At 44.2% G+C, this 23,240-nt stretch overlaps 2 protein-coding genes and 1 long non-coding RNA gene across 5 annotated transcripts in view; 1 reads left to right on the forward strand and 2 right to left on the reverse strand.

The window, feature by feature from the left end:
- The first annotated feature begins 5,294 nt into the window (after positions 1–5,294).
- The window catches only part of ubac2 (UBA domain containing 2), a 41,830-nt gene continuing 23,884 nt past the window's right edge, over positions 5,295–23,240 (forward strand). The window contains exons 1-4 of the mRNA XM_065022615.1: positions 5,295–5,490; positions 5,881–6,005; positions 6,517–6,636; positions 7,921–8,027. Of these exons, the coding sequence (XP_064878687.1) occupies positions 5,460–5,490; positions 5,881–6,005; positions 6,517–6,636; positions 7,921–8,027 (383 nt within the window). The 5' untranslated portion in view covers positions 5,295–5,459. The remainder of the gene's footprint in view (positions 5,491–5,880; positions 6,006–6,516; positions 6,637–7,920; positions 8,028–23,240) is intronic.
- Positions 10,905–22,355, reverse strand: gpr183b (G protein-coupled receptor 183b). The gene is given in 5 exon segments (XM_065020475.1): positions 10,905–11,027; positions 11,029–11,067; positions 12,772–13,361; positions 19,388–19,702; positions 22,153–22,355. Coding segments are annotated over 4 exon segments (1,041 nt in total). The 5' UTR covers positions 19,677–19,702; positions 22,153–22,355.
- On the reverse strand, positions 14,371–18,061 carry LOC135573397 (uncharacterized). 3 transcript variants are annotated; one of them, XR_010464721.1, is made up of 4 exons: positions 16,822–18,061; positions 15,091–16,763; positions 14,835–14,869; positions 14,371–14,798 (listed from the first exon to the last, which is right to left on the reverse strand). It is a non-coding gene; the product is annotated as an uncharacterized LOC135573397 (long non-coding RNA). The 3 variants fall into 3 exon arrangements; XR_010464720.1 differs by having other exon boundaries at positions 15,091–18,061; XR_010464722.1 differs by lacking the exons at positions 15,091–16,763; positions 16,822–18,061 and adding an exon at positions 14,960–15,080.

The raw sequence follows: 23,240 nt of genomic DNA on the forward strand, positions 1-23,240 counted from the left end.
AATGAAGTATGAGAGGTCAACAGAGTCAGGAGTAAACTGGTAATACAGTTGAAATGAAATGAAGTATGAGAGGTCAACAGAGTCAGGAGTAAACTGGTAATACAGTTGAAATGAAGTATGAGAGGTCAACAGAGTCAGGAGTAAACTGGTAATACAGTTGAAATGAAGTATGAGAGGTCAACAGAGTCAGGAGTAAACTGGTAATACAGTTGAAATGAAGTATGAGAGGTCAACAGAGTCAGAGTAAACTGGTAATACAGTTGAAATGAAGTATGAGAGGTCAACAGAGTCAGAAGTAAACTGGTAATACAGTTGAAATGAAGTATGAGAGGTCAACAGAGTCAGGAGTAAACTGGTAATACAGTTGAAATGACAGTGAAATGAGAGGTCAACAGAGTCAGGAGTAAACTGGTAATACAGTTGAAATGAAGTATGAGAGGTGAGAGGTCAACAGAGTCAGAGAGTAAACTGGTAATACAGTTGAAATGATGTATGAGAGGTCAACAGAGTCAGGAGTAAACTGGTAATACAGTTGAAATGAAGTATGAGAGGTCAACAGAGTCAGGAGTAAACTGGTAATACAGTTGAAATGAAGTATGAGAGGTCAACAGAGTCAGGAGTAAACTGGTAATACAGTTGAAATGAAGTATGAGAGGTCAACAGAGTCAGGAGTAAACTGGTAATACAGTTGAAATGAAGTATGAGAGGTCAACAGAGTCAGGAGTAAACTGGTAATACAGTTGAAATGAAGTATGAGAGGTCAACAGAGTCAGGAGTAAACTGGTAATACAGTTGAAATGAAGTATGAGAGGTCAACAGAGTCAGGAGTAAACTGGTAATACAGTTGAAATGAAGTATGAGAGGTCAACAGAGTCAGGAGTAAACTGGTAATACAGTTGAAATGAAGTATGAGAGGTCAACAGAGTCAGGAGTAAACTGGTAATACAGTTGAAATGAAGTATGAGAGGTCAACAGAGTCAGGAGTAAACTGGTAATACAGTTGAAATGAAGTATGAGAGGTCAACAGAGTCAGGAGTAAACTGGTAATACAGTTGAAATGATGTATGAGAGGTCAACAGAGTCGCCACATAAAGAGATGAAGAGTTATTGAAAAAGTATAAAGTCAATCTCATTGTGGAAAATTGAATTAACATAAATTGAATTAACATAAATTGAATTAACATAAATTGAATTAACATAAATTGAATTAACATAAATTGTTGACAACTAGAGGTGATTATCGAGAACACATTTCTGAACCAAACAATATGCAACAGCCACTGATTGAGAGCAGATGTTGTCCACCTGTTAAACACAGGATCCTAGAGTGCAATTCACTGCGTCAATGAGTCGTCCCAATAATCTAATCAAGGGGAATATAATATATATAATCATATCCATCATTACATAGTTGAACACACAAAATTGTAATTTGATAAAGGATATTTCATTATAAAGTGTAGAGACACAAGGGAGTTTCCCCGTCGAGGCCTCTGTGAAGGTTGCAGCTATCACTGATCACTGGCCTCATGGATCCTTATTCAATTAACAACACTCTAATGAACGCAATTCATTCATGAATGAATGAATGAAGGAATAATAGAGGTGCTATATGTTAAGCATCTAGGTAGAAAGAGGAATACCTCATTATAGATCTAATCGTATTGGAACCTGTCCAAAACAACAACAAAGCCACTTAAAGACGTTGGGACGTTGTTAAACATATTCTAATCGCAATCAATCCCTTCTCTTCTCTAATGAGCTTTAACGATGCTCTTAATGGTTTATTATCCAATATCCTAGTTGTGAGTTTTAAAGGAATGAAACAAGCAGAAGAGTTTTACACTGTTATTCATCGGTATTTTGTATTGGCAAGGTCAACGTTAAACAAAAACAGTCCCTGAAAAGAACGCTGGATGTTTATCTTGATCTAGACGAGGCTCCTCAGATGACCACTAGACACGTGGATCAACCTACTGGGTATTGAAAGTACAAAAGGCAGAAACATAAACTCAGCAAAAAAAGAAACGTCCTCAGGCCTACACGCCCTCAGTCCAGCCTCTCTCAGCTTATTGCGGACAGTCTGAGCACTGATGGAGGGATTGTGCGTTCCTGGTGTAACTCGGGCAGTTGTTGTTGCCATCCTGTACCTGTCCCGCAGGTGTGATGTTCAGATGCACCGATCCTGTGCAGGTGTTGTTTCACGTGGTCTGCCACTGCGAGGACAATCAGCTGTCCGTCCTGTCTCCCTGTAGCGCTGTCTTAGGCGTCTCACAGTACGGACATTGCAATTTATTGCCCTGGCCACATCTGCAGTCCTCATGCCTCTTTGCAGCATGCCTAAGGCAAGTTCACGCAGATGAGCAGGGACCCTGGGCGGTGTTTTTCAGAGTCAGTAAAAAGGCCTCTTTATTGTCCTACGTTTTCAATAACTGTGACCTTAATTGCCTACCGTCCTATTGTTTTTCTTCAAGGGGGGGGTTGCCTAATGTACAGTAGAATTCACAGCCACAGGAGCATTATAGCAACCAGTGTAGGTACATCTTTGTTGCCATGGCGAAACACTAATGAAATCTTTCCAGCAGTCATATTGTTTTTCTTCAAGGGGGGGTCGCCTAATGTACAGTAGAAGTCACAGCCACAGGAGCACTATAGCAACGAGTGTAGGTACATCTTTGTTGCCATGGCGAAACACTAATGAAATCTTTCCAGCAGTCATATTAAAGGCAACAGATGCATTAAGGCAGAAATAATCATTCATCTGCAGAGCAATTAGTGGGACTGTCAGAGCTAGTGCTGCCTGTTGAAAATACCCAACACAATGTCATTAATTAAAGCATCTAATGTTCCACACGATCGGTCATGTCAGGAGACTATAACCACACGAAATACACTGAATGTCACGGATGTAAGTATACATTCAATTTACAGTGAAATGAATGACATGAACTAGCCTAAACACAGATTTACCATTCAATAAGCACAAAGAGAAGAGGTGTGGATTTGCAAGGATAAGCATGTTGAGGTTGTGCTGATCTTTGACACCCCCTGATCTCAGTAGCTGTGATTTGTAAGTAAGATGAATCATTTCACAGACGAAGACAACATGATATGACATCTGGTGCTTTTACAAAGGACCAGAGAAGAAGACAACACGATAAGACATCTGGTGCTTTTACAAAGGACCAGAGAAGAAGACAACACGATAAGACATCTGGTGCTTTTACAAAGGACCAGAGAAGAAGACAACACGATAAGACATCTGGTGCTTTTACAAAGGACCAGAGAAGACAACATGATATGACATCTGGTGCTTTTACAAAGGACCAGAGAAGACAACATGATATGACATCTGGTGCTTTTACAAAGGACCAGAGAAGACAACATGATATGACATCTGGTGCTTTTACAAAGGACCAGAGAAGACAACATGATATGACATCTGGTGCTTTTACAAAGGACCAGAGAAGAAGACAACACGATAAGACATCTGGTGCTTTTACAAAGGACCAGAGAAGAAGACAACACGATAAGACATCTGGTGCTTTTACAAAGGACCAGAGAAGAAGACAACATGATATGACATCTGGTGCTTTTACAAAGGACCAGAGAAGAAGACAACACGATAAGACATCTGGTGCTTTTACAAAGGGCCAGAGAAGAAGACAACACGATAAGACATCTGGTGCTTTTACAAAGGACCAGAGAAGAAGACAACACGATAAGACATCTGGTGCTTTTACAAAGGACCAGAGAAGAAGACAACACGATAAGACATCTGGTGCTTTTACAAAGGACCAGAGAAGAAGACAACATGATAAGACATCTGGTGCTTTTACAAAGGACCAGAGAAGACAACACGATAAGACATCTGGTGCTTTTACAACGGGCCAGAGAAGAAGACAACACGATAAGACATCTGGTGCTTTTACAACGGACCAGAGAAGAAGACAACACGATAAGACATCTGGTGCTTTTACAAAGGACCAGAGAAGAAGACAACATGATAAGACATCTGGTGCTTTTACAACGGGCCAGAGAAGAAGACAACACGATAAGACATCTGGTGCTTTTACAACGGGCCAGAGAAGAAGACAACACGATAAGACATCTGGTGCTTTTACAAAGGACCAGAGAAGAAGACAACACGATAAGACATCTGGTGCTTTTACAAAGGACCAGAGAAGAAGACAACACGATATGACATCTGGTGCTTTTACAAAGGACCAGAGAAGAAGACAACACGATAAGACATCTGGTGCTTTTACAAAGGACCAGAGAAGAAGACAACACGATAAGACATCTGGTGCTTTTACAAAGGACCAGAGAAGAAGACAACATGATAAGACATCTGGTGCTTTTACAAAGGACCAGAGAAGAAGACAACACGATAAGACATCTGGTGCTTTTACAAAGGACCAGAGAAGAAGACAACACGATATGACATCTGGTGCTTTTACAAAGGACCAGAGAAGAAGATGAACAGTATCCAGATGAAACAGGGAGATCAAACACACTGGGGCCAGAGGACACTGAACACAAAGCCTGCCATTCAAAGCCTCTGCCGGTGCTGCCTCTCTATCTCCTGAGGGGCTCAGACGTTAGGAGGGGAAGACATAAATGCTGACACAGAAACCTCCCGCTCCGCGTCTGAGGAGGGTCTTAAGCTGTCAGAGGGTGCTTAGGAGAGCGCTAGTCTGGATGAAGAAACCACGCACAGTGCATTATCACTTCAGGCTTCTGGAGGGAACCAGCCAATGATAGTGTGTGTGTGTAGAAGTTCTCTTGTCTGATGAGGTTTATCTCAGGATGAATGAGTAATGTGTCTACGGTGCATGTTTTTCTTCTTCACAGGAACAACTGTCACGGAGATGGCAGAGGTTTGATCTTTATGCGGAGAAGGAAAACGCCAGCTTCTGTTCAATACCCTCTGACATGTCTTTGGGAGGGTGAGTACAGGCAGGTGATCAAAGAACAAGTCAAGTGTCAGGAGTGTTTTTGTTGACGATGTTCATTAATAGAGGCCACTCAAAACCTCTCTTTGATCACTTTCTGCTGACGAGGACAGTATCCATCAAATGGATTAAATGAAACGAGGGCCAGTGAAGAAATACAATTACTTAAGTTATGCAACTGAGTGTATGTTTTGTTATTGTGGCAATGACCTGTTTTACCAGCTATAATATAAGCGAGAACCTTTACTGACCATTGATAGTGACATAGCGACCTCATGTGGCAATTTATATTCAGTGCATCTCGAGATTTGCGTGTCAAAAACAACAATCTCGAACAATTTTGGACGAACTCGACCACCGTACTCGATACCCTTTCCCCTCATCTCACTATGATGTTTGTTTTTTTCTTTCTAACTTTTAGCTACTATAGCTAAGTTTGTACCTTCGTTTTGCAGTGCCTTTTACACAGACAGTCATTCTATTTTATTTTTTTCGTTTTCCATCATGTTCACGACCACCGGTTCCCGAGGGCTCGGTAAGTACCAGACTAGTTGATTCGTGTACGAGTGTTTTCGCTCGGTCCTGTCTCGCAGCTTTGCACTGTCATTCATTCTAGACGAATCTAAGTATTTGAACGCGTCACATCGTCGTTTCTACGCGTACAATCGACGATTCGAGCCTTTCCCATTTTTGTCATAATGTCTAGTATTGCGTGATACCGCTCGATGTTTCATTTAATAAACGACGCTGAATGCTGGCTCAGTACTGTAGTGACAGAACGGTGCATGTGGTTTCCCCGCCCACATTTTCAATACAGTATTTAACGTTACCAGGAACAAGTACTCTGCTGTAAATTCTGATAGAGTATCTAATTGATTGTGCCCTACAGGTAGGTGATTGATTGATTGGTTGCCTCCCCCCACAGATAAGGCCCCCCTGTCTAAAGGTCTCCTCCTGGTCCTCAGTGGTCTGACTGTCGTGCTAACCCTCCTGCCACAGTACAATCACCTGTTCACCTACAGCCTGCAGGCCATCACGCTGCAGCACCAGGTAGCGGAAAAGAGAGAGAGTGTCGTAAACCTCTCCTATCTCTTCCTGTGTATCATCTTGCCAAAGACAGTACAGTATGAAGATAGGCAGGAACTGCTTCTCCAATAGAAATCCCCGATCACGCTTGTAGCCGACCTTTGGCTAGCTAAACTCATGCCCAGAAACACGTCATCTGCTTTTAATGGTCTTCGTGCCGAACTGCGCATGTGCAGGCTGTCAAATCGAAGACACTCCTTCGATATAAAGTTGTTTTTGATTAAAATTATTACATGTCAGATTGTCACTTTCACGTGGTTGTAGTAATGACAGTTTCAGCTACTTAAGACATTGGCTCAAATCTCAGTTTTGCATTTAGATTTCTAGACAATTAACAACTAAAGACACATTTTTCCATCTGGTCGGCCAAGTCTGTTTCTCAAGCGTTCCCGGAAGTCTTGTGATGTTGCACCTCTGGGTTTAGAAACTCTGTGGTGTGTGTACTGTGTAACAACCCTCCCTCCTCTTCTGTAAGGTATGGCGGTTAGTGTGTGGCAGACTGATCTGTCTGGACCTAAAGGACACCTTCTGCAACAGTCTGCTCATCTACAACTTCCGCATCTTGGAGAGACGGTTCGGCAGCAGAAAATTTGCTGTAAGTTCATTTCAGCTTGTAAACCTATGTTAGACTCACTGGGTGCGTTCCAGCTGGTCTTTATTGCAGTCGTGCTGCACAGATTATCAGTTGTTTAATCAAATTATCATAATGATGATGATGATGTGGTGGTGGTGGTGGTGATGATGATATGATTTTATGTTCTGTCATTGTTTCATACTGTAACATCCTGGTTCTTCCTGTATGCCTAACTGTAACATACTGGTTCTTCCTGTAGTCCTAACTGTAACATCCTGGTTCTTCCTGTATGCCTAACTGTAACATCCTGGTTCTTCCTGTAGTCCTAACTGTAACATCCTGGTTCTTCCTGTAGTCCTAACTGTAACATCCTGGTTCTTCCTGTAGTCCTGACTGTAACATCCTGGTTCTTCCTGTATGCCTAACTGTAACATCCTGGTTCTTCCTGTAGGCCTAACTGTAACATCCTGGTTCTTCCTGTATGCCTAACTGTAACATCCTGGTTCTTCCTGTATGCCTAACTGTAACATCCTGGTTCTTCCTGTAGGCCTAACTGTAACATCCTGGTTCTTCCTGTAGGCCTAACTGTAACATCCTGGCTCTTCCTGTAGGCCTAACTGTAACATCCTGGCTCTTCCTGTAGGCCTAACTGTAACATCCTGGCTCTTCCTGTAGGCCTAACTGTAACATCCTGGCTCTTCCTGTAGGCCTAACTGTAACATCCTGGCTCTTCCTGTAGGCCTAACTGTAACATCCTGGTTCTTCCTGTAGGCCTAACTGTAACATCCTGGCTCTTCCTGTAGGCCTAACTGTAACATCCTGGCTCTTCCTGTAGGCCTAACTGTAACATCCTGGTTCTTCCTGTAGGCCTAACTGTAACATCCTGGCTCTTCCTGTAACATCCTGGTTCTTCCTGTCTAACATCCTGGTTCTTCCTGTAGGCCTAACTCTAACATCCTGGTTCTTCCTGTAGGCCTAACTCTAACATCCTGGTTCTTCCTGTAGGCCTAACTGTAACATCCTGGTTCTTCCTGTAGGCCTAACTGTAACATCCTGGTTCTTCCTGTAGGCCTAACTGTAACATCCTGGTTCTTCCTGTAGGCTCTTCCTGTAGGCTAACTGTAACATCCTGGTTCTTCCTGTAGGCCTAACTGTAACATCCTGGTTCTTCCTGTAGGCCTAACTGTAACATCCTGGTTCTTCCTGTAGGCCTAACTGTAACATCCTGGTTCTTCCTGTAGGCCTAACTGTAACATCCTGGTTCTTCTTGTAGTCCTAACTGTAACATCCTGGTTCTTCCTGTAGTCCTTCCTGTTTGGGACGTGGGTGCTCACTGCACTGGTGGACTTCCTGCTGTCCGAAGCGTTTCACTACCTGTTTGACTACCAGGTGTCTGAGCTGCCTGCCGGACTGTGAGTACCTCTACCTTTACACCTGTCCTTCACAGCGGGACCTCTAACTGGGCTGCCTGCCGGACTGTGAGTACCTCTACCTTTACACCTGTCCTTCACAGCGGGACCTCTAACTGGGCTGCCTGCCGGACTGTGAGTACCTCTACCTTTACACCTGTCCTTCACAGCGGGACCTCTAACTGGGCTGCCTGTTGGACTGTGAGTACCTCTACCTTTACACCTGTCCTTCACAGCGGGACCTCTAACTGGGCTGCCTGCCGGACTGTGAGTACCTCTACCTTTAAGCCTGTCCTTCACAGCGGGACCTCTAACTGGGCTGCACACATGTCCTTGACACCTGAGCTCAATCCCTAAATCAATCCCTTGCTCCTATGGACTCCTTTCCTTGAAGTGTGCACTTGTTCACTGAAGGTGTACCGTTGTATTAACACCACTAGAGAGCAGTGAGATCAACGAGGGGCTCGATGTGCTGCAGCTACTTCCAAACCAGCTGTAGGCCTATACGTTCTCGATGAAAACATCACACTGCACATGTTGAAAAACTAGGAAGTACCGGCACTCCTTGACCTTTTACCTCATAGAGAGAAGTGTTGTGTTGCTCTTTTAGGGAAGTGAGTTGTCTGTGTTTTTAGTTTCATACCTGGCTAACTTAGGGATAGGCCAGACCTTGGTGAAATAAAACAGTAACAGTGAAATAGAATGGTTTTAATTCCACTTCAAACAGCAGTTAAAAAGTAAGTATTGGGAAGTGAAACCATTTTAATTCTGAAAAGCATAAATATCTGGACAAAGATCGATGTGACGGAAATGTTCGAGGTGAATCAGTAAAGGTAGGATTGTATCTCTGCATACATCATCCTGTTCTGTGGGAGGCCCTTTTAGTTCTGGAACCTTGTAAAGTAGGTAGGAGGTAGGATTGTATCTCTGCATACAGCATCCTGTTCTGTGGGAGGCCCTTTTAGTTCTGGAACCCTGTAAAGTAGGTAGGAGGTAGGATTGTATCTCTGCATACAGCATCCTGTTCTGTAAACAAGGTTTAGTTCTGGAACCTTGTAAAGGCGCTGCTGTTTTCTTGTGTTTATGGGACCTTGATTTCCATCTTTTTCACATTCGTTTTGAAATAGCAGAGTGAGCAAAGAAGTAAAATTAAAACAAGCATTTCTTATTGGACAAGTTCAGGTCGTCCCTTTCTGTTTCGGTTCCTTTTTCTTCCGTTTGGTATGAATACAACCCAGGACAAATACGTGTGTCTAGACTAGTGGTTCTGTGTCTCTATGGCCTAGTAGTGGTCATCTCAAGGACCAGGACAGGCTCTGGGGCTACTCAGCCGGATGTGACTCCTGTCTCAGGGGTAGTTGGTTGGATGTGACTCCTGTCTCAGGGGTAGTTGGTTGGATGTGTCTCCTGTCTCAGGGGTAGTTGGTTGGATGTGACTCCTGTCTCAGGGGTAGTTGGTTGGATGTGGCTCCTGTCTCAGGGGTAGTTGGTTGGATGTGGCTCCTGTCTCAGGGGTAGTTGGTTGGATGTGGCTCCTGTCTCATGTGGCTCCTGGGGTAGTTGGTTGGATGTGGCTCCTGTCTCAGGGGTAGTTGGTTGGATGTGGACTCCTGTCTCAGGGGTAGTTGGTTGGATGTGGCTCCTGTCTCAGGGGTAGTTGGTTGGATGTGACTCCTGTCTCAGGGGTAGTTGGTTGGATGTGACTCCTGTCTCAGGGGTAGTTGGTTGGATGTGGCTCCTGTCTCAGGGGTAGTTGGTTGGATGTGGCTCCTGTCTCAGGGGTAGTTGGTTGGATGTGACTCCTGTCTCAGGGGTAGTTGGTTGGATGTGACTCCTGTCTCAGGGGTAGTCTCATGGGTAGTTGTCTGGATGTGGCTCCTGTCTCAGGGGTAGTTGGTTGGATGTGGCTCCTGTCTCAGGGGTAGTTGGTTGGATGTGGCTCCTGTCTCTGTCTGGTTGGGGTCCTGTTGGTTGGGTGACTCCTGTCTCAGTGGGTCCTGTCTCTGTCAGGGGTAGTTGGTTGGATGTGACTCCTGTCTCAGGGGTAGTTGGATGGATGTGGCTCCTGTCTCGGTCCTGTCTCGGTCTCCTGTCTCAGTCTCTGGGTCCTGTCTCGGTCTCTGGGTCCTGTCTCGGTCTCTGGGTCCTGTCTCGGGTCTCTGGGTCCTGTCTCGGTCTCTGGGTCCTGTCTCGGTCTCTGGGTCCTGTCTCGGTCTCTGGATCCTGTCTCAGTCTCTGGTCCTGTCTCTGGATCCTGTCTCGGTCTCTGGATCCTGTCTCGGTCTCTGGATCCTGTCTCGGTCTCTGGATCCTGTCTCGGTCTCTGGATCCTGTCTCGGTCTCTGGATCCTGTCTCGGTCTCCTGTCTCAGTCTCTGGTTCCTGTCTCAGTCTCTGGATCCTGTCTCAGTCTCTGGATCCTGTCTCGGTCTCTGGTTCCTGTCTCGGTCTCTGGATCCTGTCTCGGTCTCTGGATCCTGTCTCGGTCTCTGGATCCTGTCTCAGTCTCTGGATCCTGTCTCAGTCTCTGGATCCTGTCTCAGTCTCTGGGTCCTGTCTCAGTCTCTGGATCCTGTCTCAGTCTCTGGTCCTGTCTCAGTCTCTGGATCCTGTCTCAGTCTCTGGATCCTGTCTCGGTCTCTGGATCCTGTCTCAGTCTCTGGATCCTGTCTCAGTCTCTGGATCCTGTCTCAGTCTCTGGCCCAGGAATGGTCTTTGTAAGATCATCTAAAGCAACAGGATAAGCTGTGTGGCTACCCAGCCTGCTCCTCCCGTCCCGGGTCCCCCCCGTCTTGTCTCAGTCTCTGGGTCCTGTCTCAGTCTCTGGATCCTGGGGTGTCCTCCCCAGTCTCTGGCCCAGGAATGGTCTTTGTAAGATCATCTAAAGCAACAGGATTCGGACCACGCTGGAGAAAGAGGCGCTGACCTGAACCCTCAACATCTTCATCACCCTGCTCTTGTAACCCTTACAGGCAAAGAAGTAGACAAAGGGATCCAGGCAAGCAGTTGAAGTTCATGAGACACACAGTGAAGTGTAGAGACATCTGAAGGGGACGGAGAGAGATGGACATTACAGAGGGAGAGAGATGGACATTACAGAGGGCGAGAGATGGACATTACAGATGGACATTACAGAGGGAGAGAGATGGACATTACAGAGGGAGAGAGATGGACATTACAGAGGGAGAGAGGTGGACATTACAGAGGGAGAGAGGTGGACATTACAGAGGGAGAGAGGTGGACATTACAGAGGGAGAGAGGTGGACATTACAGAGGGAGAGAGGTGGACATTACAGAGGGAGAGAGGTGGACATTACAGAGGGAGAGAGGTGGACATTACAGAGGGAGAGAGATGGACATTACAGAGGGAGAGAGATGGACATTACAGAGGGAGAGAGATGGACATTACAGAGGGAGAGAGGTGGACATTACAGAGGGAGAGAGATGGACATTACAGAGGGAGAGAGGTGGACATTACAGAGGGAGAGAGGTGGACATTACAGAGGGAGAGAGATGGACATTACAGATGGACATTACAGAGGGAGAGAGGTGGACATTACAGAGGGAGAGAGATGGACATTACAGAGGGAGAGAGATGGACATTACAGAGGGAGAGAGATGGACATTACAGAGGGAGAGAGGTGGACATTACAGAGGGAGAGAGGTGGACATTACAGAGGGAGAGAGATGGACATTACAGAGGGAGAGAGATGGACATTACAGATGGACATTACAGAGGGAGAGAGATGGACATTACAGAGGGAGAGAGATGGACATTACAGAGGGAGAGAGATGGACATTACAGATGGACATTAGAGGGAGAGAGATGGACATTACAGAGGGAGAGAGATGGACATGACAGATGGACATTACAGAGGGAGAGAGATGGACATTACAGAGGGAGAGAGATGGACATTACAGAGGGAGAGAGATGGACATGACAGATGGACATTACAGAGGGAGAGAGATGGACATTACAGAGGGAGAGAGATGGACATTACAGATGGAGACAGATGGACATTACAGAGGGAGAGAGATGGACATTACAGAGGGAGAGAGATGGACATTACAGAGGGAGACAGATGGACATTACAGAGGGAGAGAGATGGACATTACAGAGGGGGAGAGATGGACATTACAGAGGGAGACAGATGGACATTACAGATGGAGAGAGATGGACATTACAGAAGGACATTACAGAGGGAGAGAGATGGACATTACAGAGGGAGAGAGATGGACATTACAGAGGGAGAGAGATGGACATTACAGAGGGAGAGAGATGGACATTACAGAGGGAGAGAGATGGACATTACAGAGGGAGAGAGATGGACATTACAGAAGGACATTACAGAGGGAGAGAGATGGACATTACAGAGGGAGAGAGATGGACATTACAGAGGGAGAGAGATGGACATTACAGATGGACATTACAGAGGGAGAGAGGGGTTAGTGGAGGAGTCGGTGGATTGGAGATGGACATTACACACACGCTTAAATACACAATCTCATGGTCAACACACACACACACAAAAATACAATGATATTAACAGATAGGCCTGTGTTTGTGTGTCAGTGGAGGCTGGTAGAAGGCGCTGTAGGAGGAAGGGCTCGTTGTAATGAATGGAACACATGAAAAAGATGGAAACCACATGTTTGACTCTGTTCCATTTATTCCATTCCAGCCATTACAATAAGCCCACCCTCCTATAGCTCCTCCCACCAGCCTCCACTGGTGTGTAGACAACTACCTGAAAGGCCTGTAGCTCGGTACAGTCTGGTGTGTATCTCAGCTTTCGGATCATATACTGCAGGATGTTGATGTGATAGGGACTGAAACACACTACAAACACCAACACTACCCCTGCTATCACCCCCGTCGCCTTCTGGCTCCTCAATGACCTGTGACCTCGCCCACCGACCCTACTTCTCGTCACCAACCGCAGCTTCCAAAGCAACACCAAGTAGCAACACAGGATGGTTGCAACGGGAACGCCGTATCCCATGACGACGGCTCCAATGAGGACGTAGGGGAGTCCCTCCACGGCCCCGTTCTCAAAGTTGGGGTACTCCATGCAGGTGGTGGTCCCGTCCGGCTCGGCCCGGGTCATGGTCACGGAGAGGAGGGGTAACGTCTGGACCAGGACTAGAACCCACACCCCTACGCAGACGTAGCGGATGGTCCGGGCCCGGCAGAGCCTGGTGTAACGTAGAGGGAGAACCACGGCTACGAAGCGGTCTACGGCCAGGCAGGTCATGAAATTGACCCCTGCGTAGGTGTTGACGTAGAACAGAAGGGCGGTGACCCGACACAGGGTCTCCCCCAGGGGCCAGTGGAAACCTAGAGGCAGGGAGACTCAAAGATTACCAAGAGAGGTTAGTCCACTTCTGGAACATAACAAGACGCCAGGGCTACGGGGATCTGTCTCTCAGGGAAAAGTGTCTGTGGATATTCTCCACCTACATTTAAAAACCTACAGTGCCTTCAGAAAGTGTTCACACCCAGTGGTGGAAAAAGTACCCAAACGTCATACTTGTGGAAATGTAAAGATACGTTAATAGAAAATGACTCAAGTGAAAGTCACCCAGTAAAATACTACTTGAGTAAAAGTGAAAGTCACCCAGTAAAATACTACTTGAGTAAAAGTCACCCAGTAAAATACTACTTGAGTAAAAGTGAAAGTCACCCAGTAAAATACTACTTGAGTAAAAGTGAAAGTCACCCAGTAAAATACTACTTGAGTAAAAGTCACCCAGTAAAATACTACTTGAGTAAAAGTCACCCAGTAAAATACTACTTGAGTAAAAGTCACCCAGTAAAATACTACTTGAGTAAAAGTGGAAGCCACCCAGTAAAATACTACTTGAGTAAAAGTCACCCAGTAATATACTACTTGAGTAAAAGTCACCCAGTAAAATACTACTTGAGTAAAAGTCGCCCAGTAAAATACTACTTGAGTAAAAGTCTTAACAGTATTTGGTTTTAAATGTACTTTAGTATCAAAAGTATAAATTATTTCAATTCCTTATATTAAGCAAACCAGACGACATCATTTTCCTGTTTTTGATTTTATTTACAGAAAGCCAACGAACACACTCCAACACTCAGACATCATTTACAAACAAAGCATTTGTGTTTAGTGACTCCACCAGCTCAGAGGCGGTAGGGAGGACCAGGGATGTTCTCTGTTTAGTGAGTCCACCAGATCAGAGGCAGTAGGGAGGACCAGGGATGTTCTCTGTTTAGTGAGTCTGCCAGATCAGAGGCAGTAGGGATGACCAGGGATGTTCTCTGTTTAGTGAGTCTGCCAGATCAGAGGCAGTAGGGATGACCAGGGATGTTCTCTGAGGCAGTAGGGATGACCAGGGATGTTCTCTGTTTAGTGAGTCTGCCAGATCAGAGGCAGTAGGGATGACCAGGGATGTTCTCTGTTTAGAGAGTCCACCAGATCAGAGGCAGTAGGGAGGACCAGGGATGTTCTCTGTTTAGAGAGTCCACCAGATCAGAGGCAGTAGGGAGGACCAGGGATGTTCTCTTGATAAATGTGTGAATTGGACCCTTGTCCTGTCCTGCTAAGCATTCAACATGTAACGAGTACTTTTAGGTGTCAGGGAAAATGTATGGAGTAAAAACAACATTATTTTCTTTAGGAATGTGGTGAAGTAAAAGTTGTCAAAAAATAGTAAAGTACAGATACAAAAACCAGACTTAAGTAGTACTTTAAAGTACTTTTACTTACAGTAAGTACTTTACACCGCTGGTATTATACACTCATACCTGTGTAAACTACACTACTCTATTAGACTATCATACCTGTGTAAACTACATACTCTATTAGACTATCATACCTGTGCACATACTGTATTAGACTATCATACCTGTGTACATACTCTATTAGACTATCATACCTGTGTACATACTCTATTAGACTATCATACCTGTGTAAACTACACTACTCTATTAGACTATCATACCTGTGTAAACTACATACTCTATTAGACTATCATACCTGTGCACATACTCTATTAGACTATCATACCTGTGTACATACTGTATTAGACTAACATACCTGTGTAAACTACATACTGTATTAGACTATCATACCTGTGTACATACTCTATTAGACTATCATACCTGTGTAAACTACACTACTCTATTAGACTATCATACCTGTGTACATACTCTATTAGACTATCATACCTGTGTAAACTACATACTGTATTAGACTATCATACCTGTGTAAACTACATACTGTATTAGACTATCATACCTGTGTAAACTACATACTGTATTAGACTATCATACCTGTGTACATACTCTATTAGACTATCATACCTGTGTACATACTCTATTAGACTATCATACCTGTGTACATACTGTATTAGACTAACATACCTGTGTACATACTCTATTAGACTATCATACCTGTGTAAACTACATACTGTATTAGACTATCATACCTGTGTAAACTACATACTGTATTAGACTATCATACCTGTGTACATACTCTATTAGACTATCATACCTGTGTACATACTGTATTAGACTATCATACCTGTGTACATACTCTATTAGACTATCATACCTGTGTACATACTGTATTAGACTAACATACCTGTGTACATACTCTATTAGACTATCATACCTGTGTAAACTACATACTGTATTAGACTATCATACCTGTGTAAACTACATACTCTATTAGACTATCATACCTGTGTACATACTCTATTAGACTATCATACCTGTGTACATACTCTATTAGACTATCATACCTGTGTAAACTACACTACTGTATTAGACTATCATACCTGTGTACATACTCTATTAGACTATCATACCTGTGTACATACTGTATTAGACTATCATACCTGTGTAAACTACATACTCTATTAGACTATCATACCTGTGTACATACTGTATTAGACTATCATACCTGTGTACATACTGTATTAGACTATCATACCTGTGTACATACTCTATTAGACTATCATACCTGTGTAAACTACATACTCTATTAGACTATCATACCTGTGTACATACTGTATTAGACTATCATACCTGTGTAAACTACATACTGTATTAGACTATCATACCTGTGTAAACTACATACTCTATTAGACTATCATACCTGTGTACATACTCTATTAGACTATCATACCTGTGTACATACTGTATTAGACTATCATACCTGTGTAAACTACATACTGTATTAGACTATCATACCTGTGTACATACTGTATTAGACTATCATACCTGTGTACATACTGTATTAGACTATCATACCTGTGTACATACTCTATTAGACTATCATACCTGTGTAAACTACATACTGTATTAGACTACCCCATCTCTGAATGACTACCCCATCTCTGAATGACTACCCCATCTCTGAATGACTACCCCATCTCTGAATGACTACCCCATCTCTGAATGACTACCCCATCTCTGAATGACTACCCCATCTCTGAATGACTACCCCATCTCTGAATGACAACCCCATCTCTGAATGACTACCCCATCTCTGAATGACTACCCCATCTCTGAATGACAACCCCATCTCTGAATGACTACCCCATCTCTGAATGACTACCCCATCTCTGAATGACTACCCCATCTCTGAATGACTACCCCATCTCTGAATGACCAACCCCATCTCTGAATGACTACCCCATCTCTGAATGACTACCCCATCTCTGAATGACTACCCCATCTCTGAATGACTACCCCATCTCTGAATGACTACCCCATCTCTGAATGACTACCCCATCTCTGAATGACTACCCCATCTCTGAATTACCAACCCCATCTCTGAATGACTACCCCATCTCTGAATGACTACCCCATCTCTGTACCCCACTCCCTCAATCGAGTAATACATTTCAAGCACAGATTCAACCACAAAGACCAGGGAAGGTTTTTCAATGAAATTGAATATCCCTTTGAGCATGGTGAAGTTATTAATTACACTTTGCATGGTGAATCAATACACCCAGTCACTACAAAGATTCAGGCATCTTTCCTAGCTCAGTTGCCGGATTTCATCATGATGCCAATGGCGACTTTAAAATAGTTACAGAGTATAATGGGTGTGATATGAGAACTAAGGATGGATCAACAACATTGTAGTTACTCCACAATACTAACTTAAATGACAGAGTGAAAAGGAAGCCTGTATTACAAAACATGCATCCTGTTTGCAACAAGGCACTTAAGTAATACTTTTTTGCCAAAAATCTAACTTTCTTTCCTGAATACAAAGTGTTAAGTTTAGGGCAAATCCAACACATCACGGAGTACCACTCTTCACATTTTCAAGCATGGTGGTTGCTGCATCATGTTATGGGTGTGCTTGTCAGCGACAATGACAAGGGAATTTTTTTTAAGGATAAAAAGAAACAGAAAACAGCTATAAGCACATCAAAATCCTAAAACCTGGTTCAGTCTACTTTCCAACAGACACTGGGAGACAAATTCACCTTTCAGCAGGACAATAACCTAAAACACAAGTCCAAATATATACTGGGGTTGCTTACCAAGAAGACATTGATTGTTCCTGAGTGGCATAGTTTTAACTTAACTTAAATCGTCTTGAAAATCTATGGCAAGACATGAAAATGGCTGTCTATCAATGGTCAGTCAATTTGACAGTTACATTTTTTTAAATATATTTTTTTAAAGAATAATGTGCAAATACTGTACAATCCAGGTGTGCAAAGCTCTTAGAGACTTACCCAGAAAGACTCACAGCTGTAATCACTGCCAAAGGTGATTCTACAAAGTATTGACTCAGGGGTTTGAATACTTATACAAATGTGATATTTCTAAGAGTTCATTTTCAATACATTTGCAAAAATGTCAACACATGTTTTCACTTTGTCATTATGGGTTATTGTGTGTGTTTTAATTCAGGCTGTAACAACAAAATGTGGAAGAAGTTGAGGGGCGTGAACACTTTCTGAAGGCACTGTATCATTTCTACGATCTGCTTTTAGTTGTTTGTTTTAAACTACTTCAGGGCGTAGTAGTGGTGGAGTATCACTGACCTAGGGCGTAGTAGTGGTGGAGTATCACTGACCTAGGACGTAGTAGTAGTGGAGTATCACTGACCTAGGACGTAGTGGGAGTATCACTGACCTAGGGGAGTAGTGGGAGTATCACTGACCTAGGGCGTAGTAGTGGTGGAGTATCACTGACCTAGGGCGTAGTAGTGGGAGTATCACTGACCTAGGGCGTAGTAGTGGGAGTATCACTGACCTAGGGCGTAGTAGTAGTGGAGTATCACTGACCTAGGGCGTAGTAGTAGTGGGAGTATCACTGACCTAGGGCGTAGTAGTAGTGGGAGTATCACTGACCTAGGGCGTAGTAGTGGGAGTATCACTGACCTAGGGCGTAGTAGTGGTGGAGTATCACTGACCTAGGGCGTAGTAGTAGTGGGAGTATCACTGACCTAGGGCGTAGTAGTGGTGGAGTATCACTGACCTAGGGCGTAGTAGTGGTGGAGTATCACTGACCTAGGGCGTAGTAGTGGTGGGAGTATCACTGACCTAGGGCGTAGTAGTGGGAGTATCACTGACCTAGGGCGTAGTAGTGGAGTATCACTGACCTAGGGCGTAGTAGTGGGAGTATCACTGACCTAGGGCGTAGTAGTGGGAGTATCACTGACCTAGGGCGTAGTAGTAGTGGAGTATCACTGACCTAGGGCGTAGTAGTCACTGACCTAGGGCGGAGTATCACTGACCTAGGGCGTAGTAGTAGTGGGAGTATCACTGACCTAGGGCGTAGTAGTGGGAGTATCACTGACCTAGGGGCGTGGAGTAGTAGTGGGAGTATCACTGACCCGTAGTAGTGAGTATCACTGACCTAGGCGAGTAGGAGTATCACTGACCTAGGGCGTAGTAGTAGTGGGAGTATCACTGACCTAGGGCGTAGTAGTGGTGGAGTATCACTGACCTAGGGTAGTGGGAGTATCACTGACCTAGGGCGTAGTAGTGGGAGTATCACTGACCTAGGGCGTAGTAGTGGGAGTATCACTGACCGTAGTAGTGGGAGTATCACTGACCTAGGGCGTAGTAGTGGGAGTATCACTGACCCTAGTAGGTGGAGTATCACTGACCCTAGGGTATCACTGACCTAGTAGTAGTGTGGAGTATCACTGACCTAGTAGTGGGAGTATCACTGACCTAGTGGTGGAGTATCACTGACCTAGGGCGTAGTAGTGGGAGTATCACTGACCTAGGGCGTAGTAGTAGTGGGAGTATCACTGACCTAGGGCGTAGTAGTAGTGGGAGTATCACTGACCTAGGGCGTAGTAGTAGTGGGAGTATCACTGACCTAGGGCGTAGTAGTGGTGGAGTATCACTGACCTAGGGCGTAGTAGGCTATCCTCAGCGGCAGGGCCAGAGTGAAGAGGACGTCGGAGGCGGCCAGGTTGGCAGAGTAGAGTGTGGTAGAGTTGATCTGGGCCAGGTTGGGTCTGATGACGTGCAGTGCCAGGGCGTTACCTAGGAGGCCGAGCGTGAAGACCAGGCTGTAGTGGAGAGACATGAGGACGCGGGCGACGGGGCGGTGGTCGTACAGGTTGGTGCAGACCAGGGAGGAGGAGGTGTTGGGGTCAGGGTTCAGAGTGGAGTTCACACCCTCCGACCACGACATGATGGTTAGTAACAGGAAGTGTAAATCTGAAGCACAGCAGATGAGGGTTTGGGTGAAGACACTTAGTAGTTTAAAATCAAAATAAGACAAAATAAGAGCAATGTTCCATTTGTCTTGCATCATTTGCTCTATAACACTCATGCAGTAATTGCAACCCCAAATATACCCACAATTGGTGGGGGAAATTCACTTTTCTGTGAAAAATATCTATGCTTAAACCTGTGTAAACTACATACTGTATTATACAGTGGTGGGAAAAGTACCCAATTGTCATACTTTAGTAAAAGTATAGATACATTTTTAATAGAAAGTGACTCAAGTGAAAATCAGCCAGTAAAATACTACTTGAGTAAAAGTCTAAAAGTATTTGGTTGTAAATATATTTAAGTGTAAAAAGTAAATGTAATTGCTAAAATATACTTGTGTCAAAAGTAAAAGTGAAAGTATAAATCACTTGTTTAGTGAGTCCTCCAGACCAGAGGCAGGAGGGATGACCACGTGTGCTCTTGAAAGTGCGTGAATTTGACAATTTTCCAGTCCTGCTATGCATTGAAAATGTAATGAGTACTTTGGGTGTCAGAAAATGTATGGTGTAAAAAGTACAATATTTTCTTTAGGAATGTAGTGAAGTAAAAGTAAAATAGTCAAAAATATAAAAATTGAAGTACAGATTCTACAAAAAACTACTGAAGTAGTACTTTAATGTATTTTTACTTAAGTATGTTACACCATTGGTATTATACTGTACCATACCTGTCTAAACCACATACTGTATGATACAAATCAAATCCAATTTTATTTGTCACATACACATGGTTAGCAGATGTTAATGCGAGTGTAGCGAAATGCTTGTGCTTCTAGTTCCGACAATGCAGTAATAACCAACAAGTAATCTAGCTAACAATTCCAAAACTACTACCTTATAGACACAAGTGTAAGGGGATAAGAATATGTACATAAAGATATATGAATGAGTGATGGTACAGAGAGGCATAGGCAAGATACAGTAGATGGTATCGAGTACAGTATATACATATGAGATGAGTATGTAAACAAAGTGGCATAGTTAAAGTGGCTAGTGATACATGTATTACATAAGGATGCAGTAGATGATATAGAGTACTGTATATATACGTATACATATGAGATGAATAATGTAGGGTATGTAAACATTATATTAGGTAGCATTGTTTAAAGTGGCTAGTGATATATTTTACATCATTTCCCATCAATTCCCATTATTAAAGTGGCTGGAGTTGAGTCAGTGTGTTGGCAGCAGCCACTCAATGTTAGTTATACCTGTGTAAACCACATACTGTATGATACTGTACCATACCTGTGTAAACCACATACTGTACCATACCTGTGTAAACCACATACTGTATGATACTGTACCATACCTGTATAAACCACATACTCCACCATACCTGTGTAAACCACATACTGTACCATACCTGTGTAAACCACATACTGTATGAGACTGTACCATACCTGTGTAAACCACATACTGTATGATACTGTACCATACCTGTGTAAACCACATACTGTATGATACTGTACCATACCTGTCTAAACCACATACTGTATGATACTGTACCATACCTGTGTAAACCACATACTGTAAGAGACTGTACCATACCTGTGTAAACCACATACTGTATGAGACTGTACCATACCTGTCTAAACCACATACTGTATGAGACTGTACCATACCTGTCTAAACCACATACTGTACCATACCTGTGTAAACCACATACTGTACCATACCTGTGTAAACCACATACTGTATGATACTGTACCATACCTGTGTAAACCACATACTGTATGATACTGTACCATACCTGTATAAACCACATACTCCACCATACCTGTGTAAACCACATACTGTATGAGACTGTACCATACCTGTGTAAACCACATACTGTATGAGACTGTACCATACCTGTGTAAACCACATACTGTATGATACTGTACCATACCTGTGTAGACCACATACTGTATGAGACTGTACCATACCTGTGTAAACCACATACTGTATGATACTGTACCATACCTGTGTAAACCACATACTGTATGAGACTGTACCATACCTGTCTAAACCACATACTGTACCATACCTGTGTAGACCACATACTGTATGAGACTGTACCATACCTGTGTAAACCACATACTGTATGATACTGTACCATACCTGTCTAAACCACATACTGTATGAGACTGTACCATACCTGTGTAAACCACATACTGTATGAGACTGTACCATACCTGTCTAAACCACATACTGTATGAGACTGTACCATACCTGTCTAAACCACATACTGTACCATACCTGTGTAAACCACATACTGTATGATACTGTACCATACCTGTGTAAACCACATACTGTATGATACTGTACCATACCTGTGTAAACCACATACTGTATGTTACTCCACCATACCTGTCTAAACCACATACTGTATGATACTGTACTCACCAGATGGAAGTGCTCTTAACTCTCAGTCGTCAGTGGTGTTTCAGGAGGGACGTTGGTCCCCTGTGTGACTCCAGAGCCATGTGTCAGGTCAGCCAGAGAATGAAACTCAACAAGTATTAGATGTATTTCTCTGTTGCGTCAGCTACGGCCGACTAGGCAGAAGTGTGCAGCTTCTGCCACAGCCAGTACCCAGACACACACTTATCATTTCCTGCACCGCAAGCAAACCCCTCCTACATTTATTCTGAGTGGGGGTGTGTGGGTGTTTGTGTGTGGGTGTTTGTGTGGGGGTGTGTGTGGGGGTGCAAGCGTCTCTTCGAAATGTGTAAAGATGAATTTATTTGATCAACAGGATGAATCATTTTCAGCATGTGTATTCATGTTTGTAAGGATATCAAGCACTCCAGATGATATCGAGGGCACAAATAGGCTGAATGCCAGCTGTTCTTCATGTGAACAGAGTAGAAATTAGAGTAAAGAGGAAGAAGTATATTGACCCAATCGTGACTAGGGCTGGTGGCCTCGTGGTGTGATATTACCGGGGGCCTCGTGGTGTGATATTACCAGGGCGCCTCGTGGTGTGATATTACCAGGGCGCCTCGTGGTGTGATATTACCGGGGGACCTCGTGGTGTGGTATTACCGGGGGGCCTCGTGGTGTGATATTACCAGGGCGCCTCGTGGTGTGATATTACCAGGGCGCCTCGTGGTGTGGTATTACCGGGGGGCCTCGTGGTGTGATATTACCAGGGCGCCTCGTGGTGTGGTATTACCGGGGGACCTCGTGGTGTGGTATTACCGGGGGACCTCGTGGTGTGGTATTACCAGGGGCCTCGTGGTGTGATATTACCGGGGACCTCGTGGTGTGGTATTACCGGGGGACCTCGTGGTGTGGTATTACCAGGGCGCCTCGTGGTGTGGTATTACCAGGGCGCCTCGTGGTGTGATATTACCAGGGCGCCTCGTGGTGTGATATTACCAGGGCGCCTCGTGGTGTGGTATTACCAGGGCGCCTCGTGGTGTGGTATTACCGGGGGACCTCGTGGTGTGGTATTACCGGGGGGCCTCGTGGTGTGATATTACCAGGGG

This window comes from Oncorhynchus nerka, linkage group LG2, assembly GCF_034236695.1.
Source record: "Oncorhynchus nerka isolate Pitt River linkage group LG2, Oner_Uvic_2.0, whole genome shotgun sequence".
NCBI classification, from domain to species: domain Eukaryota; kingdom Metazoa; phylum Chordata; class Actinopteri; order Salmoniformes; family Salmonidae; genus Oncorhynchus; species Oncorhynchus nerka.